This window comes from Lemur catta, chromosome 21 (genome assembly GCF_020740605.2).
Source record: "Lemur catta isolate mLemCat1 chromosome 21, mLemCat1.pri, whole genome shotgun sequence".
NCBI classification, from domain to species: domain Eukaryota; kingdom Metazoa; phylum Chordata; class Mammalia; order Primates; family Lemuridae; genus Lemur; species Lemur catta.
Window position 1 is genome coordinate 10,709,427 of NC_059148.1, and position 20,841 is coordinate 10,730,267.

Below are 20,841 nucleotides of genomic sequence, written 5' to 3' on the forward strand. Positions count from 1 at the left end.
CCCTGGCGTGGCTGCTCAAGCTCTGTCACTATCAGACATGTCTCAAGAATGGGGTCTGTAATGTGCCCTAAGTACACGCTGGGGAAACTGAGGCACAGCACCTGTGATGTGCACAGGAAGCTCAATCAAGGGCAGGAATTCACAGTAACTTCCTAGCTCCTGTAAAACTCCATGTGCACTTCGCAAAGAATTTAATTGAAGGTCAACTACTGAGAGATTGTGACCTGAGGTAAAACCCTGCACCTGTTAAGCCTCATGGTGTCCCCTGTGGAAGAGGTTCCACAAATACAGACAGACTCACCTCTGAGCTCAGCGTGGCCAGCACAGCCCAGGAGTGAGGCCAGGAAACAGCCAGGGCTGGAGATGTCAGCTGAGACTTGGGGACCAGCAGGGGAAGGAGACTCTCTGGGACAGGAAGTGGCTCTGCAGGGGCCGCCCCTCCCCTCCCTGGTCCCCTGGGGCTGAGCCTTCTCTGGAAGCCACAGAGCTCCTCAGGCAGCAGCCCCTGGCCAGGGCTGATTTGCATCAGGGCAGGTCTCTCCAGCAAGGGGATAAGACAGGCCTGGGAGGCGCCTGCCCAGCCTGGGCCTGGGGAAGCAGCATCGGGGGCGCCTCCACCATGGCCTGGACCCCTCTCCTCCTCGGCCTCCTCGCTCACTGCACAGGTGCTGCCCAGGGTCCCCCAGCCGCCCAGCCCCAGGGCTCGGGGACAAGCCTGGCCCTGCCTCTGAGCTCAGCAGGGCCCTGGCTGTGGTGGGCAGGGGGCTCTGACCCTGCTGCAGGATGAGGGGCCGGTGGGGCTGAGACCCCCACCCTGTGCTCGCTGGTGCCCTGAGGGCCCTTTCATCCCTGGCTGGTCCAGGCCAGGCAGGTGCAAAGGTCTCCTGGGAATGAGCCCCTCGGTCTCAAGCCTTTTCTGTCCTCATTTCTCTCCTTGCAGGCTCCGTGGCCTCCTATGAGCTGACTCAGCCACCATCAGTGTCAGTGTCCCCAGGACAGACGGCCAGGGTCACCTGTGGGGGAAACAACATTGGGGGTAAAAATGTGCAATGGTACCAGCAGAAGCCCGGCCAGGCCCCTGTGCTGATCATCTATAATGACAGCAAACGGCCCTCAGGGATCCCTGAGCGATTCTCCGGCTCCAACTCAGGGAACACGGCCACCCTGACCATCAGCGGGACCCAGGCCGGGGACGAGGCTGACTATTACTGTCAGGTGTGGGACAGCAACACTGCTCACAGTGACACAGGCAGATGGGGAAGTGAGACACAAACCCCTCTCTCATCTGTGTCACCCTCTCCCTCGAGCCCAGGAGGACTGTGGACACAGCACGAGCAGGGTGGCCCCCACGGGCAGGCTCTGCAGAGGGTGGGCCAGGGGTGGACACGGCCTGGCAGGAGCAGGATTATCTTGTCAATCAGGGCCACTGGGTGAGTAGAGAATGAGGGTCTGAGTGGAAGGACAGATGCAGAGAGACCTCCGTTCACTGTCCTGTCCCTGGATGACCGTATGGTGGTGACGGTCAGACCAACTGCTGGGATCTGTCCTGGGAATGGCCCAGCCCTGCTGACGTCCTGAGCCCGAAGATCCCACGGCAGCCTGAGGTTCTGAATAGAGCAAACTATTGAAGTGGACATCGTGTCCCCTCCTCAGGGTGACCCACCCACCCGGCCCTGGTGAGCACCCTGCAGCTCAGAGCTGAGCGCTCGCTGGGAAGTGCCGCTGGGTGCAGAAAACTGTGTCCCCAGTGTGTGCCCCTCCCAGAGAGGCCCAGTCTGATGACAGCGTGTGCCTGGATCCCAGCCCTGCCTCAGTTTAGAATGACCTTGGAGGGCCCCAGCTCAGAGCTCCCTGCCTGGGTGCCTGCAGCCTTGGTGGCAGCTGCATCGTGGTGACTGTCCCCTCTGCCAGGTGCCGCCTCCCTTGGTCCCCCCAGGTCCTCTGTGCCTGCAAATCTCCATCTCAGAGTCTGATTCTGACCCCACACTTTCCCAGTTCTGCAAGGATGTCTATTGTGGCTGGTTCATTTGTCACCAATCAGGGTCCTCAGGATTCCCAAGCTCACACTTGGTTGTTTGCTGCCTCTCACGGGCATTTCTAAGCCACGGTTACTTGCAACAAGAAACTTGGAAAAAACTCTGGGAAAAGTGCCATGAGAAAGCACAATGTTCACGGGAGCAGTGGGCCATGTCCCTGCACAGAGGCCGTGCGGGTGTGTGAGTGACACAGTGCATGCTCTGCTCCACAGGACGTGCTCCCTGCGAGTGGCTGAGCCCCGGCTGCTGTGGTCGGTAGCACCGTGTCCCCTGTAGACTCTGCATGTGACCCTCAATGGAAGGTCACCATAGCTGCTGCACAGAGGGACAGACGGGGGCTGAGGACACCCTACCCCTGATGTGCATCCGGGGACAAGGTCGGCTGGTGGAGGAGGAAGAGGAAGGAACCTGTGCTCTGAAGGTGGGATTTGCAGCGTGAATCTCAGCTGCCCGTCGCCCACCTGGCCTGGGTGCACCTTGGAAACGTGGATCCCATGTGCAAGAGGTGAAGGGGACAGTGACATGCTCACATCTTGCCCCATCTTCTCCCTTGGTTGTGTAACTCGCCCTTCTCCATGTGCTTTATGAGACCTTGTGCTCTGCAGACATGTCTGACGTCTGAATTAGCGATTTTGAAAGTGCAGATGGACGCAGGGACCAGGCCCTTTGGAGACATTTTCCAACCCACGAACCCGTGAACGCGTATCTATAAGGACTTGCATTTCAAAGTACATGATTTTGAAGAGAACTCAATCTTTGCTAAAACCACAATACAAAGGGAATTCTGACACGTTTCCCTGCTGCTTGGGCTGCAGTGAGGATGGCTCTGTGAGGCCCAGGCTCATGGAGACCTCTCAGGACAGCTGCACTGGGAAGTGACAGGGTTTCTGGCCCTCTCAGCACAACCAGGGACAGGTGAGGGACCCGTTGTCTTATCTGCTCCCTGAGAATGTGCCATCCAGGACAGTGGGAGGACACGTGTGTGTGACGTAAGGGACACCACACCCTAGAGATGAGATGTGCTCATCAGCCCAGAGACAGCTGCAGCTCGGGGTTTCCAGAAGGACATTTGTCCTCCCCGAGTGCAGACCTGGAGGGAGCAAGGAGGGAGCTTGTCCCAGGAGTGAGCAGGAGAGAGTCAACCTGGTCAGCGGGCAGGAAACCTGCTCGTGCTACGTATGACCCAGGACGACTCACACCACAGCTGTGCAGGATCCCCTGTGATGGCCACGGCTACCTGTGAGCCTCGCTTTGTCCCCACACAGGACACTCCTTCACCTAGACTTTAGCTACTGGAGCGACAACAAGATACATGACAGGAACCATGTATTTCTATCTGGTCACCTCAGTGGGATGTCACCCTGTCCCCAATGCACCACACATGTAGATCATAGAAATGTCTGTTCTTAAAACATTTCTTCCCATCATGACAGGGTCAAGCACCCGAATCAGACTCAATGTGTTGAGGGCAGGGCAGTTAAGCACCACACCCAGGTGGCCTCAAATGACTGGAAGGACACAGGGCTTGATAACAGCAGAGGAAGTGACACTTTCCACTGTGGCTCACACCAGAGCTTCTGACATGTCCAGGAGCTCACAGGTCCCCTGAGGGTCTCCCTGAGATGCAGACGCAGCCTCGGCAGGGCTGGGGGGGCCCAGACTCTCCGTGTCTGGCAGCTCCCAGGTGAGGCTGGTGTCGCTGGTCCTGCCAGAACCACACTTTGGGTGGATGAGCCCTCATCACCCTCCTAACTCAGGCACAGTGACACACACCCAAGGAAGACCCTTAAGTGGAGGAAGAGGGACTTTCTCTCCCTCCTCCCAAGGTGTCCTAGTCTGACTTGTGTTGCCATAGTGAGCACCCGCGGGTGGGCAATTTATAAACAAAAAGAGATTTAATGGGGTCATAACTCAGATGTCTGGAAAATTGAAGATGGGGCATGTGCATGTGGTGAGGCCTCAGGCTGCCCTGAGGAAGGTGAAGGGGAAGGGGAGCCCAGGAGTGCAGAGATCACATGGCCAGAGAGGAAATGAGAGGGACACATAAGGCACCAGGTTCTTTTGAGCAATCAGCTGTCATTGGAACTATTAATAACACAGTGAGACTCACTGTCCCAAGACAGGGCGTTCATCTACCCACGAGGGATCTGCCCCCGTGACCTCAGCACGCCCCATTAGGCCCCACCTCCAACACTGGGGATCACATTTCCCCCTGAGTGTGGGGGACAAACATCCAACCCACAGCACCTGGCCCCCCGGGCTTGGCCGTGCCCTTGGCCACCCCACACGTGTCCTGCCCTCAGGCCTGGGGCCCTGGCTGTGCTGACTCGGCCCCTCCTGCTCCTGGACCCCTGACAGTCGGTCCCGTCTCTTGTGCTGGAGCAGCAGCAGCTCTGGGGTCACAGCCGCGTCTCCTTTTACCCACAGAACAGGGCAGAGCCCGCACAGCTGAGGGGTCAAGAAGCAAAACTCAGAGACCCCAGACGCTGCCCAGGCCCCAGGTCTGACAGGGCAGCTCCCCTGAGCACCCCGGGAGCCCGGCGACCAGGCGGGTTATTGCTGTTGCTCCCGTGTGGGGTGGGGGAGGGGCTCTGTCTGCACCTCCCACGTGATGAGGAAGTGAGAACAGACCCCTGCTGAGCCTCTGACTTCTGTCATATCTCAGGGTTCCCTGTCACCTCCCTTGGAATGGGGCATCTCTCAGGTTCAAGGCTGAGGCAATGTGGCCTCGAACTCTGTCCCACCACGTGGGGAGGTGAGAGCTTGGGAGCATCAGCTCATTGAGGACACCTGGGAGCAGAGGTTCAGTCCCCGCCTGAGGCCTGTGTGCTCAGACACATTCTCGACCTGCTCAGCAGAGGTGCCATGTGTGATGGACAGGTGGCTTTGTGAGCAAGTGGGGACAGTTCAGGGCTGTCACCTTGGGATCCCGCCTCCAGCTACTTTTGTCTACTTTGCACTGGGACAGGCCTTTCTTTTCAGGTTTTCAGGTATTTCTTCTACTGTCCTTACCAAAGAGAGGACAGGGGACAGGTGAGGTGGCTGATTTACAAGTTACTGCAGGATGCAAATGGCTGGGGAGGGGTCCAGCCCATGTGGAGTCGGGCTCAGTCTGTCACCTGCATCTTTTCAGCCCCACAGGACCCAGGTGTGCCAGGCCCTGAGGGCACCTTGCACTTGGTAATGACGCACTTCCCCCTCCCCACAGTGTGTCTCAGCTCCCTGCCCCTCCTCGCTCTCTCTGGAACAATCCTCAGCTGCTCATCCCCAAATCAGCCTTCGTGTCTCTGTTTAAAAGGCCCTTCCTCAGGGAGGCCACCCCCGGGGCTCAAGACTAGTGAGAGGCTCTTGCTGCGTGTTCCCATAGGACTCAGCGTGTCCCCTTTTGCAACACGCTTAACACATGTAGTATCTCATCTAATGCCTCCCGTCATGGCAGCCTCTGCTCTGGGAGGGAGGGACTGTGTCTGAGCACAGCAGTGACTGTGTGTTTACAGAGCACAGGGTGGCTCACATTTGACACTGCAGCGTGTGATTGTGGGACAGGAGGAGGCTCGAGACACTGTGTTGTTCCTTCTGGGCCGGGAGGAGCGTGTCCTATGGACAATGTCCCTCAGAGCTGCCCGTGCAGCCAGGGTGGACCTCTCCACAACCTGCAGATGATGGGACAATCCAGATCTGTGGTTTCTTAGGATTTCTTAGAAAGAGGGCACCCCAACACAAGGCTGTGAACCTGGTGACAGTATCAACACCTGATGCCACCTTCAAGTCTCACCAGGCACAGGGACAGAGCACAAGGAAGCTGTCATCCCAGAGTCTTACCATCTCTTGGAGCACCAAGTGCAGGTCATAACTAACGGCAGATTGCTCAGGGCCCGTGTGTGAGCATCACCTGCAGTCCAGCCCCTGACCCTGGAGGGATGAATGGTCTCGTCCCCCCCAGAGGTGTCATTGTGAAGCCATCAGGTGGGATCTGGCTTCCTGAAAGGGGCCGTTCTTTTGCACAACCCAGGGAGCGACTTTATGGCACAGCAGCCCCTGCAGTGGCCTCTCACTGGGTGGAAGGAAGCAGCGGGTCTGCTGCTGGGAGGGCAGCAAAGAGCAGATTCAGCAAAGGCACAGCAGGGTCACCGCCAAGGGCAACTGAGCAGTAATGACCCCAAGAGTAGGGGGCAGCTCCCAGAGTTGTTGCTGGTGACAGGAAAACACCTCAGACTGCGGGGTTGGAGTCACTCTGCCATGTCGTCACTGGTAGGGGTCACAGGAATAACACAGTCCTCCAGGGCTGGGGCTCCAGGCAGGGGGTCTGTCCTTGAATCCCATTTCTGTTACCTGCTGCTGTGTGGCTGTGAATTGTTCAACTCCTGGAAATCCGTCCTCACTGAGAGGGAAGAAACTTCCTGGAAAACAAGAGGTTACACTTGTAAAACACTCAGCCAAGGGTCTGGCAGGTGTCAAGGGCTCAGAAGCAGTCACTTTTCATCAGCTAGTGACACCTGTAGAATGCCATTCCTCCTGTGGGCAGCAGGGGGCACTGTGGGCCTTGATATGTGCAACTGACTAAATCCAAGGCCCCTGGTAGAGCTCAGGTGCAAAGACCATGATGTGATGCTTCCTTTGAGGCCCTTTTTATCAGGTGAAATCCACTCTCCACTCCTGACACCCCTGGCCCTTCTTTTGAACTTAGGTAATTGCCTGCATGGGGCCCTCAGGCTCAGGGCTCAGACCAGAGCTCAGAGAGACACTGGGGGATGGGACAGAGCAGTGTTCACTGCTCACCAGGGAGCTGCCCCACAAGTCAGGAGAGGGAAGGAAGCAGATTTGCATGAAGAGACTCCCCTCCTGTGATAAGACAGCCCTGCAGGTCCCTGCCCAGCTGTGGGCTCAGAGACAGAGCTCTGGGGTGTCACCATGGCCTGGACCCCTCTCCTGCTCCCCCTCCTCACTCTCTGCACAGGTGCTGCCCCAGACTCAGCCCCACAGCACCAGGGATCAGCCTGGCCTGACCTTCAGCTCAGCACAGGGGATGTCACAGGGTGTGGGGCCCTCTGGGAATGGGACCCTCACCCTCAGACTCACCTCTCCTGTCCTCTCTTGCAGGTTCTGTGGCCTCTCAGCTGACTCAGGTGCCTGCAGTGTCTGTGGCCTTGGGACAGACGGCCAGCATCACCTGCCAGGGAGACATTGTAAATAGCTATAGTACACAGTGGTACCAGCAGAAGCCAGGCCAGGCCCCTGTGCTGCTCATCTATAATAACAACCAGCGGCCCTCAGGGATCCCTGAGCGATTCTCTGGCTCCAAATCAGGGACCACGGCCACCCTGACCATCAGCGGGGCCCAGTCTGGGGACGAGGCTGACTATTACTGCGGCTCATATGCAGGAAGTGACACTTTCCACAGTGGTCCAAGTTCACGGGGAAGTGAGACCAAAACCCCCTGTGAGCTCAAGCACCTCACTACTAATGTAAGGGTCTCATTTGCTTTATTCTTTGAATAATTTGATATTGAGATAATTACAGGTTGAAGGTAAATTTTAAAAAAATAATATACGAGACTCCTAAATAACCTAGTCCCAGAATCACCAACTTTTATCATGTTGTCATAAATGCTTTCTATTCTCTTTCTCTCTGTGTACATATATACATGTATATTATTGTATATGTGTATCATGTATGTATATATGTGCTTGTCTATGTATCTGTACATGTTATATATATGTATGCACACACAGGCACATGCACACAAAATATATGTATTTACTGAATCATTTGAAAGTATGTGGCATCCATAAACCCACTAGGCCTTTACACTTTGGGGGAAATATAACTCCTGTTCCATAAATTCCACCATTTTAAGTTGTATAAGTCAGTGGTTTTTAATATATTACTAGGGACATGCGACCCCTAACACTCTGTAATCCCAGAACACTTTTAATGTCCCTTACACAAGCACCTCCCCTGTTACCTGTCACCCCCTGTTTCCCACATCCCTGAGCCCTGCCACTCTCTCTCTGTCTCTAAGGACCTGCCTATAGTGGGCGTGTCCCACGTGTGGATCACACAGTAGGTGGCCTTTGTACCTGGCATCTCTCCCTTGGCGAAATGTTCTCGAGGTTCATCACATGGCAGCGTCTATCATGACGTCAGTCATGTTTACAAGGGAACAATGTTCCATGCACAGATCTCCCGTGTTGGGTGTCTGGTCCCAGCTGACTGGCGCTCGCTCACGACTGACGTGTCTCTTCCGTCACAGTCCAGGGCAGAGAACCCTTGCAGGATTGTTGACATGGAAACGCACCATCCCCGCAGTGCACGTGATCAAGTAAAAATACAGCATTCACTGTTAGGAACCACGTTTGGAGACAGTGAAATCCTGACTCTGCTCCCACCCTGGGGCCTCCCCGGAACCCCCTTGAGGGGCATCGTCCCTGCTTCCCTCCCGCTGTCTGGACACACAGGGGAGGAGCTGCAGGGGCAGGGAGGGGCCGCGGCCTCAGTCTCAGCTTGTCCAGAGCAGCAGGAGCAGCCGTGCCTGCCACTGGCTCTGTCTCTGTCTTCCCTTGGCTCATGGTCATGAATCCTGGTGATGTGGTTGCCACCACCTCCAAAATGTGCACGAGGTCTGTCCTCGCATCTTATTTTTATATCTGTTCACGGAAACTTTGTTCACTTCTGTATGTGTTCTGAGACCCTTCCTATGTAGTTTAAGACAGTAAAATAATTTATGTCAACTATATTTCAATGTTTGATATATTTTATTACGAGTGGTACCGTACCTACATAAGTGTGTATGAAATGAACATTTTTAGTTCATGAAAGAACATGAAATGCAAACCACATCCACCCTCCCCTGCATCTGCCCAGATCACGCCATCCATGTCACTGCGCAACTCGCCAGCACCCAGATTTTGGGTCCATCACTCCATCGCTTCCCTTTACATTGTGTCAACTAAGCGTCACCCAAGAGCACCTGCTGAGGATCTGGGACAGTGAGTGCCAGCAGGGAGCCAGCTGGGTAAGGAGAGGACAGCGTGTCCGTGACAGGACGCCCATCACACACTCAGGCCAGGGTCTGGCTGAGCTTCCCTGTGAGGGGATAAGAGCCCTCCTGAAGCTCTGAGCAGCAGGTGACCACAGGGGAGAAAAAAGACCCTCCACCACCAGGCATCTGCCACTGCTGGGGTGTGGCCAGGTCCTGACCTCTGGCAGGAATCCTGTCCAGGGATCGGGTGATTCAAACTTCCTGTTTCTTTGCTCAGAATGTTCCCCTGAGGAATATTGCAAGATCCCCTCTCTGGAAGGTGCAGAGGGACAGGGATTTAGGGCTGATGGGGACACGGGGTCGTGGCTCACGATCAAGGCCAGCCCGGTGCAGAGTGGAGAGTACAGGTGAGAGTCTGGGTCAGACACACCTGGACGGTCCATCTCGGCTTTCAGATCACACCAGTGCTGTCAGAATCCTGTCACTGTCAGCTTCTTCAGAAATGGGCTGGGCACTTTGACCTCACAATAAAGGGGAGGAATGGGGAAGGGTGAGTGCACAGGGCTGGTCACAGACTCCACATTCGTGAGCACACGGTGGCCTCGTGGTGCCCACGCTGCCTGCCCTGCCTGGCCTGGCCTCGTGCAGAGAGGTGACTGTCACTCCCTGTCGAGTTCTCACCTGGGCAGGAGTGAGCCGGGACTTAGCCTCACTGTCAGGAGGGGCAGAGGATCCAACACCCACCTTCCCCTCACACAGCTCCACTCACCCCTGCCAGTGTCACTCCTCCCCCACCCCTGCTCCAGGCACAGTGCACTGACATCCCTGCAGGGCAGCTCCGGTGCTGTCACTGAAGCCTGGAGAGGCCTCTAGAAGCACTTTTGCCAAAGCAAGAACATTGGTGACAGCGGACCTTATGTGGTTTCCATCTCTGTTATTCAAACTCATTGAATTTCTTGAAACTTGGGTTATATCTTTCATTAGGCTCGGTCTATTATTTTGCCATTATTTCTTCTCTGTGTCTTCCACATTCGAGATTAAATAACATGAATAACAGGCATTATGGAGTCATCCCAAAAATCATTGCTGATTTTTCTCTTTTGGGGGGGGGTAGATTGTTGTTTTTTTTTTTCTGTATGTTTTAGTTTCATTAGTTTCTGTGGCAGTGGCTTCAAACTCTCTAATGTTGTCTTCTGCAGTGTCTGATCTGGTTGGAATAGCATGTGGTTTTCATTTTGGTTTGCTGTGTTTCTAGAAGCTCCACTTTATCTTCTATTGTATCATTTATTACTTTTGAAAACTTTCTTGCCATTCATTTCAACAGTGTTTTCTCTTATTTCTTGGGGATTTTTATATCAGCAGCTCTAAGGCCTTTTTCAGATAATGCCAACTGTGTCATCTCTGGGTAATGATGTGTCCATTCTCTCCCATTTCATTTGAGGTTTTCCTGCTTTTTAGTATGTCAAGTGATTTTGGGTTCCATGCTGAACATATCCAATATTATGTCATGGAGCTTTGGGTTCTTTATATCATATATTGATAGTTGTATCTGCACAGGCAAACGACTAAGGGGGGGTTCACGCTGCAAGTTCCAAACATTCTACTGTGGATAAGGTTGATCATGTCACTTTGATTTCTATGCCTTTGCCGTGGTATTTACCTGTTTTGGGTGTGCACCATGAAGTCTCCTATGTGAGCTCTGAAAGGTGATTGATCCATCATTTTTATGCTAAAAGTCTGTGGCACCCATGTAGCCCAGATCGGGGCCTGCACGGCGTGGGGGTGAGGCCAGAATTCATACACGAGTCACACAGTCGCTTTCCCAAGCTCGTCCCTGTTCACATTCTCAGTGTTCCCAGTCCCTGGTTTATTTCTTGTTGGTCATTTGGTTCCAACATTGGAACTTTACTTCCCTGGCAGGGCAGGAACTTCCTTAATGAGGCCATTACAGGGACCCAGTGGCCCGAGGAGAGGAGAAACATACCACACGGGTCTGAGTTCCCCTCGAGGGAGAACAGCCCTTGAAACAACAAGGAAAATTTCCTGTTACCTCCAGGGTCACTGCAGCTGCCCCATAGCATATCTGGGAGTCTGGGATATGGAGAGAGAGAGAAACATAAAGGCAAACAAAACGTGCATCTCCCTGACTCACTCTGAGCACCAGGACTTTCCTTTCCCGTCCCCAATCCTGACCAAGAGGGCACGTGTGGGTTCCTTTCTGTTCTCAGGTTTGTGCCCTTCAGCTTTGGGGCTGCCTTGAGCCCAGGAAAGGGACACAGAGAAACACTGGGGATCTCACAGTGACTCTGTGGTATTTGAAATGCTGGTGCCATTTTCATGTGTGTCACTTGTCCTGGTCCTCGAATAGCTGCTCTGCACTTTGGCACTGGTTTCACAGGTGAACCCAGGAGGGGAGACAGGGTCCTCTGTGTCACAGTACTGAGATGGGACCTGAACTCATCAGCAGCCATTTTAACTTAGAATATTAGAGGAGTCTCATCACTGGCAACAGGGAGAACAAGAGAAGCTGAACACGGTGAGAAGCTTTGAGGGAATCAACACACACACGTGTTCCTGGAACGTCGGTGCCTCCTCAGCATCCCAGGGGGGACAGAGGACAGCTGGGTGGTGCCCGAGGGTGTCCTGAGATGGGAAAATAAGAAAGCAGGAAACAAACATCCCGGTGACCCTAAAACATGAATCACAGTAAAATGGAATTAAATCTTTCAACAAATCAGAAATTCATGGTGACTGTCACTGTGGTGCACGCAGTAATGTCTGTTACCAGCTCGCCCTGTCTCACTCTTGGTCACATCTCCATGGCTCATGGACGGTGCAGAGTGGAGTTCATGGTCCTCATTTCTCAGGCTGAGAACCGGGGTCCCAGAAGGGAAAAGTCACCTGCTCACAGGTGGTAATGGCAGAACTGAGAGCAGCAGACTCCAAGTAAGGGTGGTGGCCGCTTCTGCAACTCCTGGTCCCTCCACGGGATTCCTCCTGTAGGTGCCCCTGGGTGCTCCATGGGACGTGTGGGTGGGTGGCCTGGGGGTGACTGATGTGCTTGAGGGACTCGATGCTGCAGATGCCTCAGTACCCAGGGTGGGGGGGGTGGGGACAGGGCTGCAGCTGGGGACACCTGAGACCAACAGCACAGCAGGTGTCTCCACGGGGTGGGGGCCCCATTTCCTATCCACACAGAGACCCAGGAGGGAGGTGCCCAGCAGAGGACACTGCAGGGTGTGCCCAGGCCTGGGAGGGCCACAGAGTCATTGTCACATCACAGCAGGGACACTGAAAGGCCAGGAGCTCACTAGGCTGAGGGACTTCAGCAGGTCTATCTGTCCCATGCAAATCAGTAGAAAGAAAGGAAGTCCCTGATATCACAATATACAAACTGTGAGTTTCAGTCCCCTCAGCTGAGCCCTGCTGTCCAGGGACCCAGAAGTCCCCAGTGCAGGCCCAGGGCAGGGCGGGCAGGAGAGGCGGCTCAGGACGCGGATTTGCATGGAGGCCCCTCCTCTGAGCAGGGATAAGAGAGGCTGGAGCAGGCCCAGCGCTGGGCTCAGGGGCAGCGCTCTGGGGGTCTCCACCATGGCCTGGGCTCTGCTCCTCCTCTCCCTCCTCTCTCAGGGCACAGGTGACACCTCCGAGAAAGGGCCCTCAGGGACCTCTGGGCTGACCCTTGGTCTGCTGCTCCTCAGGCTCCCCTGGGGCCCCGCACGGACTCACCAGAGTGTGTTTCTCCCTCTTTTCAGGGTCCGGGGCCCAGTCTGCCCTCACCCAGCCTCCCTCCGTGTCCGGGACTCTGGGACAGTCGGTCACCATCTCCTGTGCTGGAACCAGCAGTGACGTTGGGGGTTATGACTATGTCTCCTGGTACCAACAGCACCCGGGCACAGCCCCCAAACTCCTGATTTATGCTGTGACTACTCGGGCCTCGGGGACCCCTGATCGCTTCTCTGGCTCCAAGTCTGGCAACACGGCCTCCCTGACCATCTCAGGGCTCCGCACTGAGGACGAGGCTGACTATTACTGCAGCTCCTATAGGAGTGGTGGCACTGTCCACAGTGGTGCAAGTTCCTGGGGAAGTGAGACCAAAACCTGCCCTGAGCTCACAGCCCCTCCTGCTCTGAAGACGCTTCCCCTCCCTGTGCAGAGGGGGCTGCAGGCCACACGCCTGGGGATTCCCTCCCCTCCCAGCCCCTCCTCTCCCTCCCTGAAGTCCAACCTGCTCTCTGGGTGACCATCTAGGACAATGACAGCTCCCCCTTACCTGTGTGACGTGGTCCCACATGTGCAGCTGTCTCTAGTCTGCAAAGGCGGGGACTCTGTGACAAGGAGCTGCCTGCTGGGCGCAGCCCCTGCTGTTTAGGGAAATCCTCACCCTAAACGCCTCCCCGTCTCCCACCCCATGAGGACCAGCCTGGAGAGGAGTCATTAGTGACGTCTCCAGAAACGGCGTCTTACCCAACCCGGTTTCCACCAGGCTCTAGTGCAGGTGGCCCTCCCTGCTGGGCTCATCCTTGGCACATCTGTCCTGAAGCAGATACCCCTGGGACAAGATCTGAAGGTACTTTGGAGGGATAAATACAAGGGGAAGATGTTGCTTTTTTGTTCTTCTTCTTCCTCTTTGCTCCAAAACCTCAGGCTGCTGCTCGGGGGAGTGTCTGAGTGACACAGTCTGTGCTCTGTCACCATCGCCCCTCCCCTCACAGCACTGAACCCCTGTCCTGGAAACACCCACAGGTACACTGTGTCCCTGTAGGATGGGAGGTTCCAAATGGCCCCACAGGGAAGAGTCACCCTGAGTTACCCCTTCCCCACTGACATGGAGCATGTGTAATTTCCACGGGGACAGTAACTTTCTAGCTGGAATCCTGCTTAATTTACTATCTGTGAGAATTAATTTAAAAAATATTAGACGAACTGGATGCAATATTTAAATTTTCTAGGATTTGTGAGCCAGTTTTTAAACATAGCTATTATTAATATTTAGCCTTCAGAAATTTCAATTACATAGATTATATTAAAAACAAAGTCAGCCTTTTACTATAGATATATGCTGTAACATAATGGTGTATACCTTAAATACACAGGGAAAAATTTATTTTAAAATGTGCATTAGCTGTCTACTGCTGCATGGATATTATTCCTAAAACTTTCCATGTTGAGGGAAGAAATATTTGGGATCTATTAGTTTGGTGCCTCAAGAACTTGAGAGCAGCTGGTTCCATGGTCCGGGCTCAAGTTGCTCAGGAAGCTGCAGCCAAGGTGTCGGTGGGGGCTGCATTCAGAGGCCAGAGCAGGGGCCTAGCCCCTGGTCTGAGGGGACCAGCCCCTGTCCCTGACCTCTTTGGCAGATGTGGGTGAGCTCAGGGAAAAGGGAGAGCTCCCACTGGGGGCAGCATCCGGGAGTCAGAAGGAAGGGTCTATGGGGCAGTTGGCCCAGCATCAGGTCGTCGGTCTGCCCCGTCATGTCTTGGAGGGGTGGGGACAAGGGGGTTCACTGAGAAACAGGACGGAGGACACTGGCCAGCGACCTGAGCCATCTTGGCAGCTCCAGCACTTGGGCTGTCAAGCAACTCAGAGGGAGACCCTAACCTGAGTTGTTCTGAAAGAAGTTTGGACTTGGCCTCTCTTCAAACTTTTCCTTTCCAAATTGTTTTTTGGATAACTTTGATTATTATTGATATTACTATTATTATTTTCCTTTTCTTTTTTGTTTTTACCCCTGGCTAGTTGGGCCCCATGTCTTCTAAATCCCATGCTAGTGTGAAACTCAGTAATTATTTCTCTTTAACAGATCTTTCCATATTTGAACAGATTTCTTAGTCTTTCTATGTGTGATTGTTCAAAGCTGAGGCACAGTATAGAGAATCTTGACAAAATACATTTCCAGACTCTGCGTTCACTATACCTGCAGCTGCTAATCTGTGCAGTGCAGCGTCAGGAGAGTGTGTCTCTCTTGAAGTAGCCTCTGTAACATGCCTGCCCTCCCTGCTATTATGGCAATGGCTGGGCTTTCTGTCCACCTGTAATATTTTCTTGTGATATCCCTGTTTTTTCTATTGAATATGCAGTTGTGTTTATAGTCTTTCTTGCATTTTTGTAAGATGAGACAACTTTTTCACAGGTAATGATCAGACAATAGCTCAACAAATGGTCAGAAGTCACTACCACCCCTCCTGCTTGGAAATGCCAAATGTTGCCCCTGATTACAGCAACCCGGAGCTTTCAGGGTAAGCAATTCAGTTTCTGTTATGCGTGAGCAGATTCATGTGTCTATGGGTGACAATCTGAGCAAGGTCACTTCTGTGTCCTCGCACGGATCCTTCCCTACCCCTGTCCTCACACTCAGTCCCAAATGCATGGCCCTGAGCATTACATGGGTGACCTTTTAAGAGCACATTGGTGAGACACACAAAATCAAGGCCATCCTAATATGTTTGTTAATTTAAAAACATCTGAAGAAGTTATGACACAATTTGGGAGCCATAGTTGATAATAAAAATTGGCAAATTACTTCTTCCTGAGGTTGATGCTATCTCATGTCTCTAAATCTTAATGGAAGGAAAATCTCAGAACATGAGGAAATAGACTCAAGTCCACAGTGACTCTTGCCCGTTTGCTCCCCAGTGACTGTGTTGCCCAAACACTGTGTGGGCACAGCTGACAGGGCACTCAGCAACCAGCTGAAGGCGGATTCTCTGGCTGTCTGAGTGTCCTGGAGCAGGGAACGGGAGCATCCCGTCTACGCCTGCTGGTCCCCTGTGTGCAGACGCCACTGCATGTCCCCGCTGACCCCCCAGGAGGGCTGTGCAGCCCTGGCCTTGCCGTGATGGGCACCTGCCTGCAGAATGAGACTGGCTGCTCCCTAACACGGGGCGCACGGGCTTCTCCCACTTGCTGGGACTTGGCTTCCTGCCAGACACATGTTTGAAAAGGTGCGCCACCTGTCACCTCCTTATTCAGAGCTGCATGTCCCACTGCTGCTGGAGTGGGACCTCATGGCCCTTCTCACCCTGAGCGATTTCCCTTCCACAAAGTCACTCTCTGTTTTCTGGCCCCCACAGGGGATAAAGAAGACAGTGCACAGCGTGGAGATGGGAAGGCTCCAAGATCAGCCTGTCATGGTGGGGGAGGTGTCTGTCCTCTTTCAGCCCTGGGGTGACTCTGCCCCAACTGTGCACACCTGGTTATCCTGACCCTTGACCAATGCTTCAACTTCCACTTTTTCCATACTCACTACTTGATGCAAAATACTCACTGTGCTATTGGTACCATCGTACAGCGGGCGTGCCTGTCTCCCAGCCTGCAGCCTCCCCTGCAGGTGAGCTGGGGGTTCTCAAGTGAAGTTGTCTCATGAAGGGGTGTCTGGAAGTTACACGCACAACCGCCACCACCCAGAGCAAATGAGCGCCTGGTGCAGGGACACAAGCCCTTTGCCCTGGCCTCCAAGGTGGACACACCTGGGTGCAGGTGTCATTCAGATTTCCCCACAGGAGCAGGCTGCAGCCAGACTTCACCTCGGTCCCTTCCCCACCCTCCTCCTCATTCTCCTTTTCTGGTTTCTTTGGAGAATATTCCTCAATACGTCACACAGGCCCATGTTCCTGTCTCAAGCCCTGCTTCCTACAGACTGTGCATATGATGGAGTGAAGGGTGAGGCCCCGTCCTGGTGCTCCATGTGTAAGATTGTTACATGCACCATTTCTTGTACATCCTTCCCAGGCCATCCCAGGCACAGGGCTCTGCCCCTTTCATTCTAAGGCTGCAGCACGTTCCTTGGTAATATTTTAACCAAGTAACCCTAATGGTTATCAGCAAGATTCAGATCTTACAGATAATACAACAATGAGTAACCTTCTGCACACTCCTTTCGGTTCAAGCGATGTCGTGGCCCGTTATGCAGGAAGGAGGAATGAACACAGAGACAGAGACACACACACACAAAGAAGGTACAAGACTGCAGTGTCTTCCTGCTGCAGCGTCTTTATTTTTAACACAGCCTGTTCGGCAACTGTCCCACTGCAATTTTCTTTTTCCCACACTGTCCCTACTCTCAGCACGTCCTACTCCTTGTTGTTTTGTCTCCAGAGAGCAGAAGTTTGCATCCTGAACTCTCCAGCCCCTCCTGTTTGCGGGGTCAGGGCACCCTGACTCACCTGCAAGCCCACAGGCATGTTTTCAGAACAGAACAACAAGGAGACGTTCCCAGGGACGTTTCCCAGGTCCGAGACACATATGGCCCGAAATGTCCTCTACAAGTGAGAATATGACCATTGGGTAAATTTCTAGAAGTAGAATTATCCTACATGAAGATATCTCTGTGAGCACATGATAGTTTACTTCTGATCACCTCGTGGCCTGGGGTCTTTCTTTGCATAGGAAGATGCATATGTCACTATCTGACTGAATCCTGGGTCTGTCCAACACAATCCTATGTCACAATCTCATAAGTTTATGTTTCATTTTTTCCTGTTTTGGGAGTATGTCAGTGTCAGGAATAGACTCCCCTAGATGGATGATCGGAGTCCGGGGGACAAATAGGCAAAGCCAGGTTGTATCAAAGTCTAGAAAAATCCAGCACAGACTCTGAGATAAGGGCCTTAACATCAGCATTGTAACTGAAACCAAAAACCAATGACATAGGCCGGGTGAGGTGGCACAGGCCTGTAATCCTAGCACTCTGGGAGGCCGAGGCGGGTGGATCGCTCAAGGTCAGGAGTTTGAGACCAGGCTGAGCAAGAGTGAGACCCCTGTCTCTACTAAAAATAGAAAGAAATTATCTGGCCAACTAAAAATACATAGAGAAAAAATTAGCCAGGCATGGTGGCACATGCCTGTAGTCCCAGCTACTCGGGAGGCTGAGGCAGTAGGATCGCTTAAGCCCAGGAGTTGGAGGTTGCTGTGAGCTAGGCTGACACCACGGCACTGACTCTAGCCCGGGCAACAGAGCAAGACTCTTTCTCAAAAAGAAAAAAAAAACCAATGACATGGTCAACATTCTGTAAATTATAAATAAATGAATAAATGAACTGTGAGTTTTAGCCATACTGGATATTTATATAAGCAATGAATAGTGCAAAACTTATAGTTTAACCATAGAATAAAGAAGAGAGCTTGAGACAGAAAACTGTAAAGATCCCAAAAGAAGCTGCCAGGGAAAGAGCACCTCCTCCTTAGTGGACATGTGCTTCCCTTGCAAGTCGTCATTTCCCGTAACTCAGAGCTTCCCCCTTTCTCCTGCGTATTAGGTGATGTCTCCTGGGACATCCTCCTTCCCCACTGCCAAGGGCATCCTCAGCCCATGAGAACCTCAAGGAAAACTCAACATCCAGTAGGGAAATTATACACCTTTGTGTAACCACTGGGAGGTTTCTGTATTTGCACATCAACATGTTGATGCTTAAGGCTAAAACTGGAATTTGTGGTTTAATATACACACGGGAGATTCCTTTGCATTTGACTCTACCATTTCTGTCTAGGATTTATCTTAGTTAATTGGGCCATATTATGGTGTTCAAAAAATTTAAATTGGTATTTTTAATTTCATTTTCTCTACCAATTATTTCTCTTTTCCACATACTCTCAAAGATATCCCATCGCTACCACTTACTAAATTCCATTTCAAAAGCATTTAAGTTATTACTTTAAATGATTTCAGGAGTGGGCACATACGATGACCCCACATCTAACTCACACGAGTTGCTCATACTTCTTGCTCCGTGTCCTTCAATTGTAGAAAATCAAATGGGAACTTTGACCTTTCTTAGAACCCAGATGACAACAGGGAGGGCAGGTGAAACTCCACAAAGCTGTTATTATTAAAAGCCTCAGGTGAATCAGACCTGGAGTTCCCCCCGCACTTGATTTGGATGATACTTAGGTGACATTTGGGACTCACAGTGGATGCTGAGTTAGTGAAAGATTTGGGGTATGAGAAGCGGCTGCATGTATTTCACAAGTGAGAAAGACATGAGTTTTGGGAGTCCACAAAGTAGAAGGGTATTGGCTTAAATGTGTGCCCATCAGATTCATATCATAAAGCTCCCACCCATAGTATAGGATTGAACTTAGAGACACGGTCATTAAAGAGGTGATTGAGTGAAAATGAGGACCTTAGGGTGGGTCCTGATCCAATCTGCCTGGTGTCTTCTTAGGGAGAGATAATTCTGACACACAGATACGAGACACAGGAGAGGAACCTGCAGAGCAGAGACCCTGTGAGGTCACAGCAAGGTCGCCCCCTGTAGGCCAAGGACAGAGAGGTCAGGAGAAACCAACGTACAGACACCATTAGGTTGGACTCCAGCTTCGGAACTGCCAGAAGGTCAGTTTTGCTGTTTAGGCCACTGGGTCTTCGGTACGCTGTGATGGCAGCAGTAGCAAAGGACGTCTAGAGGGACCCTGAGGCCTGGGATGAGGGGGAGCAGGAGTCAGGGCTCAGGTGGGGGCAGGGCAGGGAGGGTGGAAGGTCGGGCTCCCAGGTGAGTCTCCTGGAGGGATCCTGACTCCACTCTCTGCTGTCTGGGGGACCTGGGGAAAAACACTTCAGCTCCCAACATTGATCCCTAAGGAAGAGTAGGCCCAGGGCACAGGGCTCCTAGTCCTCCTCTCCCACACTGTGAAAATCTTCCTGAGGTTACACTTGTAAGTCACTCACCAGTGCATGGCACATAGTAAGTGCTCAGAAGTAGATATTGTGCATGATCTAGAGACACACGAAGGGTGGCATTCCTCCTGTGGGCACCAGGGGGCACTGTGGGCCTTGGTTTGGGGACAAGAGTAGCTCAGAGTCCCCTGGTAGAGCTCAGATGTAAAGGGCATGACTGATGCTTCCTTCCAGGCCCTTCTAGAGGTGAAATCCACTCTCCATTCCTGACACCCAAGTGGCCCATTAATGAACTTGAGAAATTACCAGCATGAGGCCTTCAGGCTCAGGGCTATGACAAGATCTCAGAGACATTGGAAATAGAGAAGGATTTGCATCCTCTGCTCACCAGGCAGCCACCCAACAAGTGACAAGAAATAGGGAAGTAGATTTGCATGAAGAGACTCCCCTCCTGTGATAAGACAGCCCTGCAGGTCCCTGCCCAGCTGTGGGCTCAGAGGCAGAGCTCTGGGGTGTCACCATGGCCTGGACCCCTCTCCTGCTCCCCATCCTCACTCTCTGCACAGGTGCTGCCCCAGGCTCAGCCCCACAGCACCAGGGATCAGCCCGGCCCTGACCTTCAGCTCAGCACAGGGGATGCTGCAGGGTGTGGAGTCCTCTGGGAATGAGACCCTCACCCTCAGACTCACATTTCCTGTTCTCTCTTGCAGGTTATGTGGCCTCCTCTCAGGTGACTCAGGTGCCTTCAGTCTCTGTGGCTTTGGGACAGACAGCCAGCATCACCTGCCAGGGCGATGGCATAAGGAGCTATTATGCAAACTGGTACCAGCAGAAGCCGGGCCAGGCCCCTGTGCTGCTCATCTATAATAACAACCAGCGACCCTCAGGGATCCCTGAGCGATTCTCTGGCTCCAAATCGGGGAACACAGCCACCCTGACCATCAGCAGGGCCCAGACTGAGGACGAGGCCGACTATTACTGTCAGTCATTTGACAGCAGTGGTAATATTCTCACAGTGACACAGGCAGATGGGGAAGTGAGACCAAAACCCCTTCAATGCCTGTGCCACTCTCTTCCTACAGCGCAAGGACAAATCATGGCAGGTCTGGCCCAGGTCACTCAGATCTGAGAGCCCAGGCTGCCTGTCCCTCCAGCCCTGCAGGCAGGCTGTGCACAGGGTGGGTCAGGAGAAGATTTGGTGCTGTCGG

At 52.9% G+C, this 20,841-nt stretch overlaps 1 protein-coding gene and 3 gene segments (V, D, J or C); all 4 read left to right on the forward strand.

The window, feature by feature from the left end:
- The window catches only part of LOC123625663 (immunoglobulin lambda-1 light chain-like), a 995,149-nt gene that overhangs the window by 870,959 nt on the left and 103,349 nt on the right, over positions 1–20,841 (forward strand). Inside the window, exons 1-2 of one of the 3 annotated variants that reach the window (XM_045534194.1) lie at positions 6,902–6,993; positions 7,137–7,428. The exons of the other annotated variants lie outside the window; for them this stretch is intronic. Of the exons in view, the coding sequence (XP_045390150.1) occupies positions 6,948–6,993; positions 7,137–7,428 (338 nt within the window). The 5' untranslated portion in view covers positions 6,902–6,947. Of the gene's footprint in view, positions 1–6,901; positions 6,994–7,136; positions 7,429–20,841 lie in introns of those variants that run through there. 3 annotated transcript variants of the gene reach the window in all.
- LOC123625660 overlaps positions 1–20,841 on the forward strand; it is a 636,038-nt gene that overhangs the window by 558,448 nt on the left and 56,749 nt on the right.
- The window catches only part of LOC123625661, a 628,644-nt gene that overhangs the window by 545,352 nt on the left and 62,451 nt on the right, over positions 1–20,841 (forward strand).
- Positions 12,552–20,841, forward strand: part of LOC123625664 — an 80,957-nt gene continuing 72,667 nt past the window's right edge. Inside the window, 2 exon segments of the V gene segment in view lie at positions 12,552–12,655; positions 12,774–13,077. Coding sequence covers positions 12,610–12,655; positions 12,774–13,077 — 350 coding nt within the window.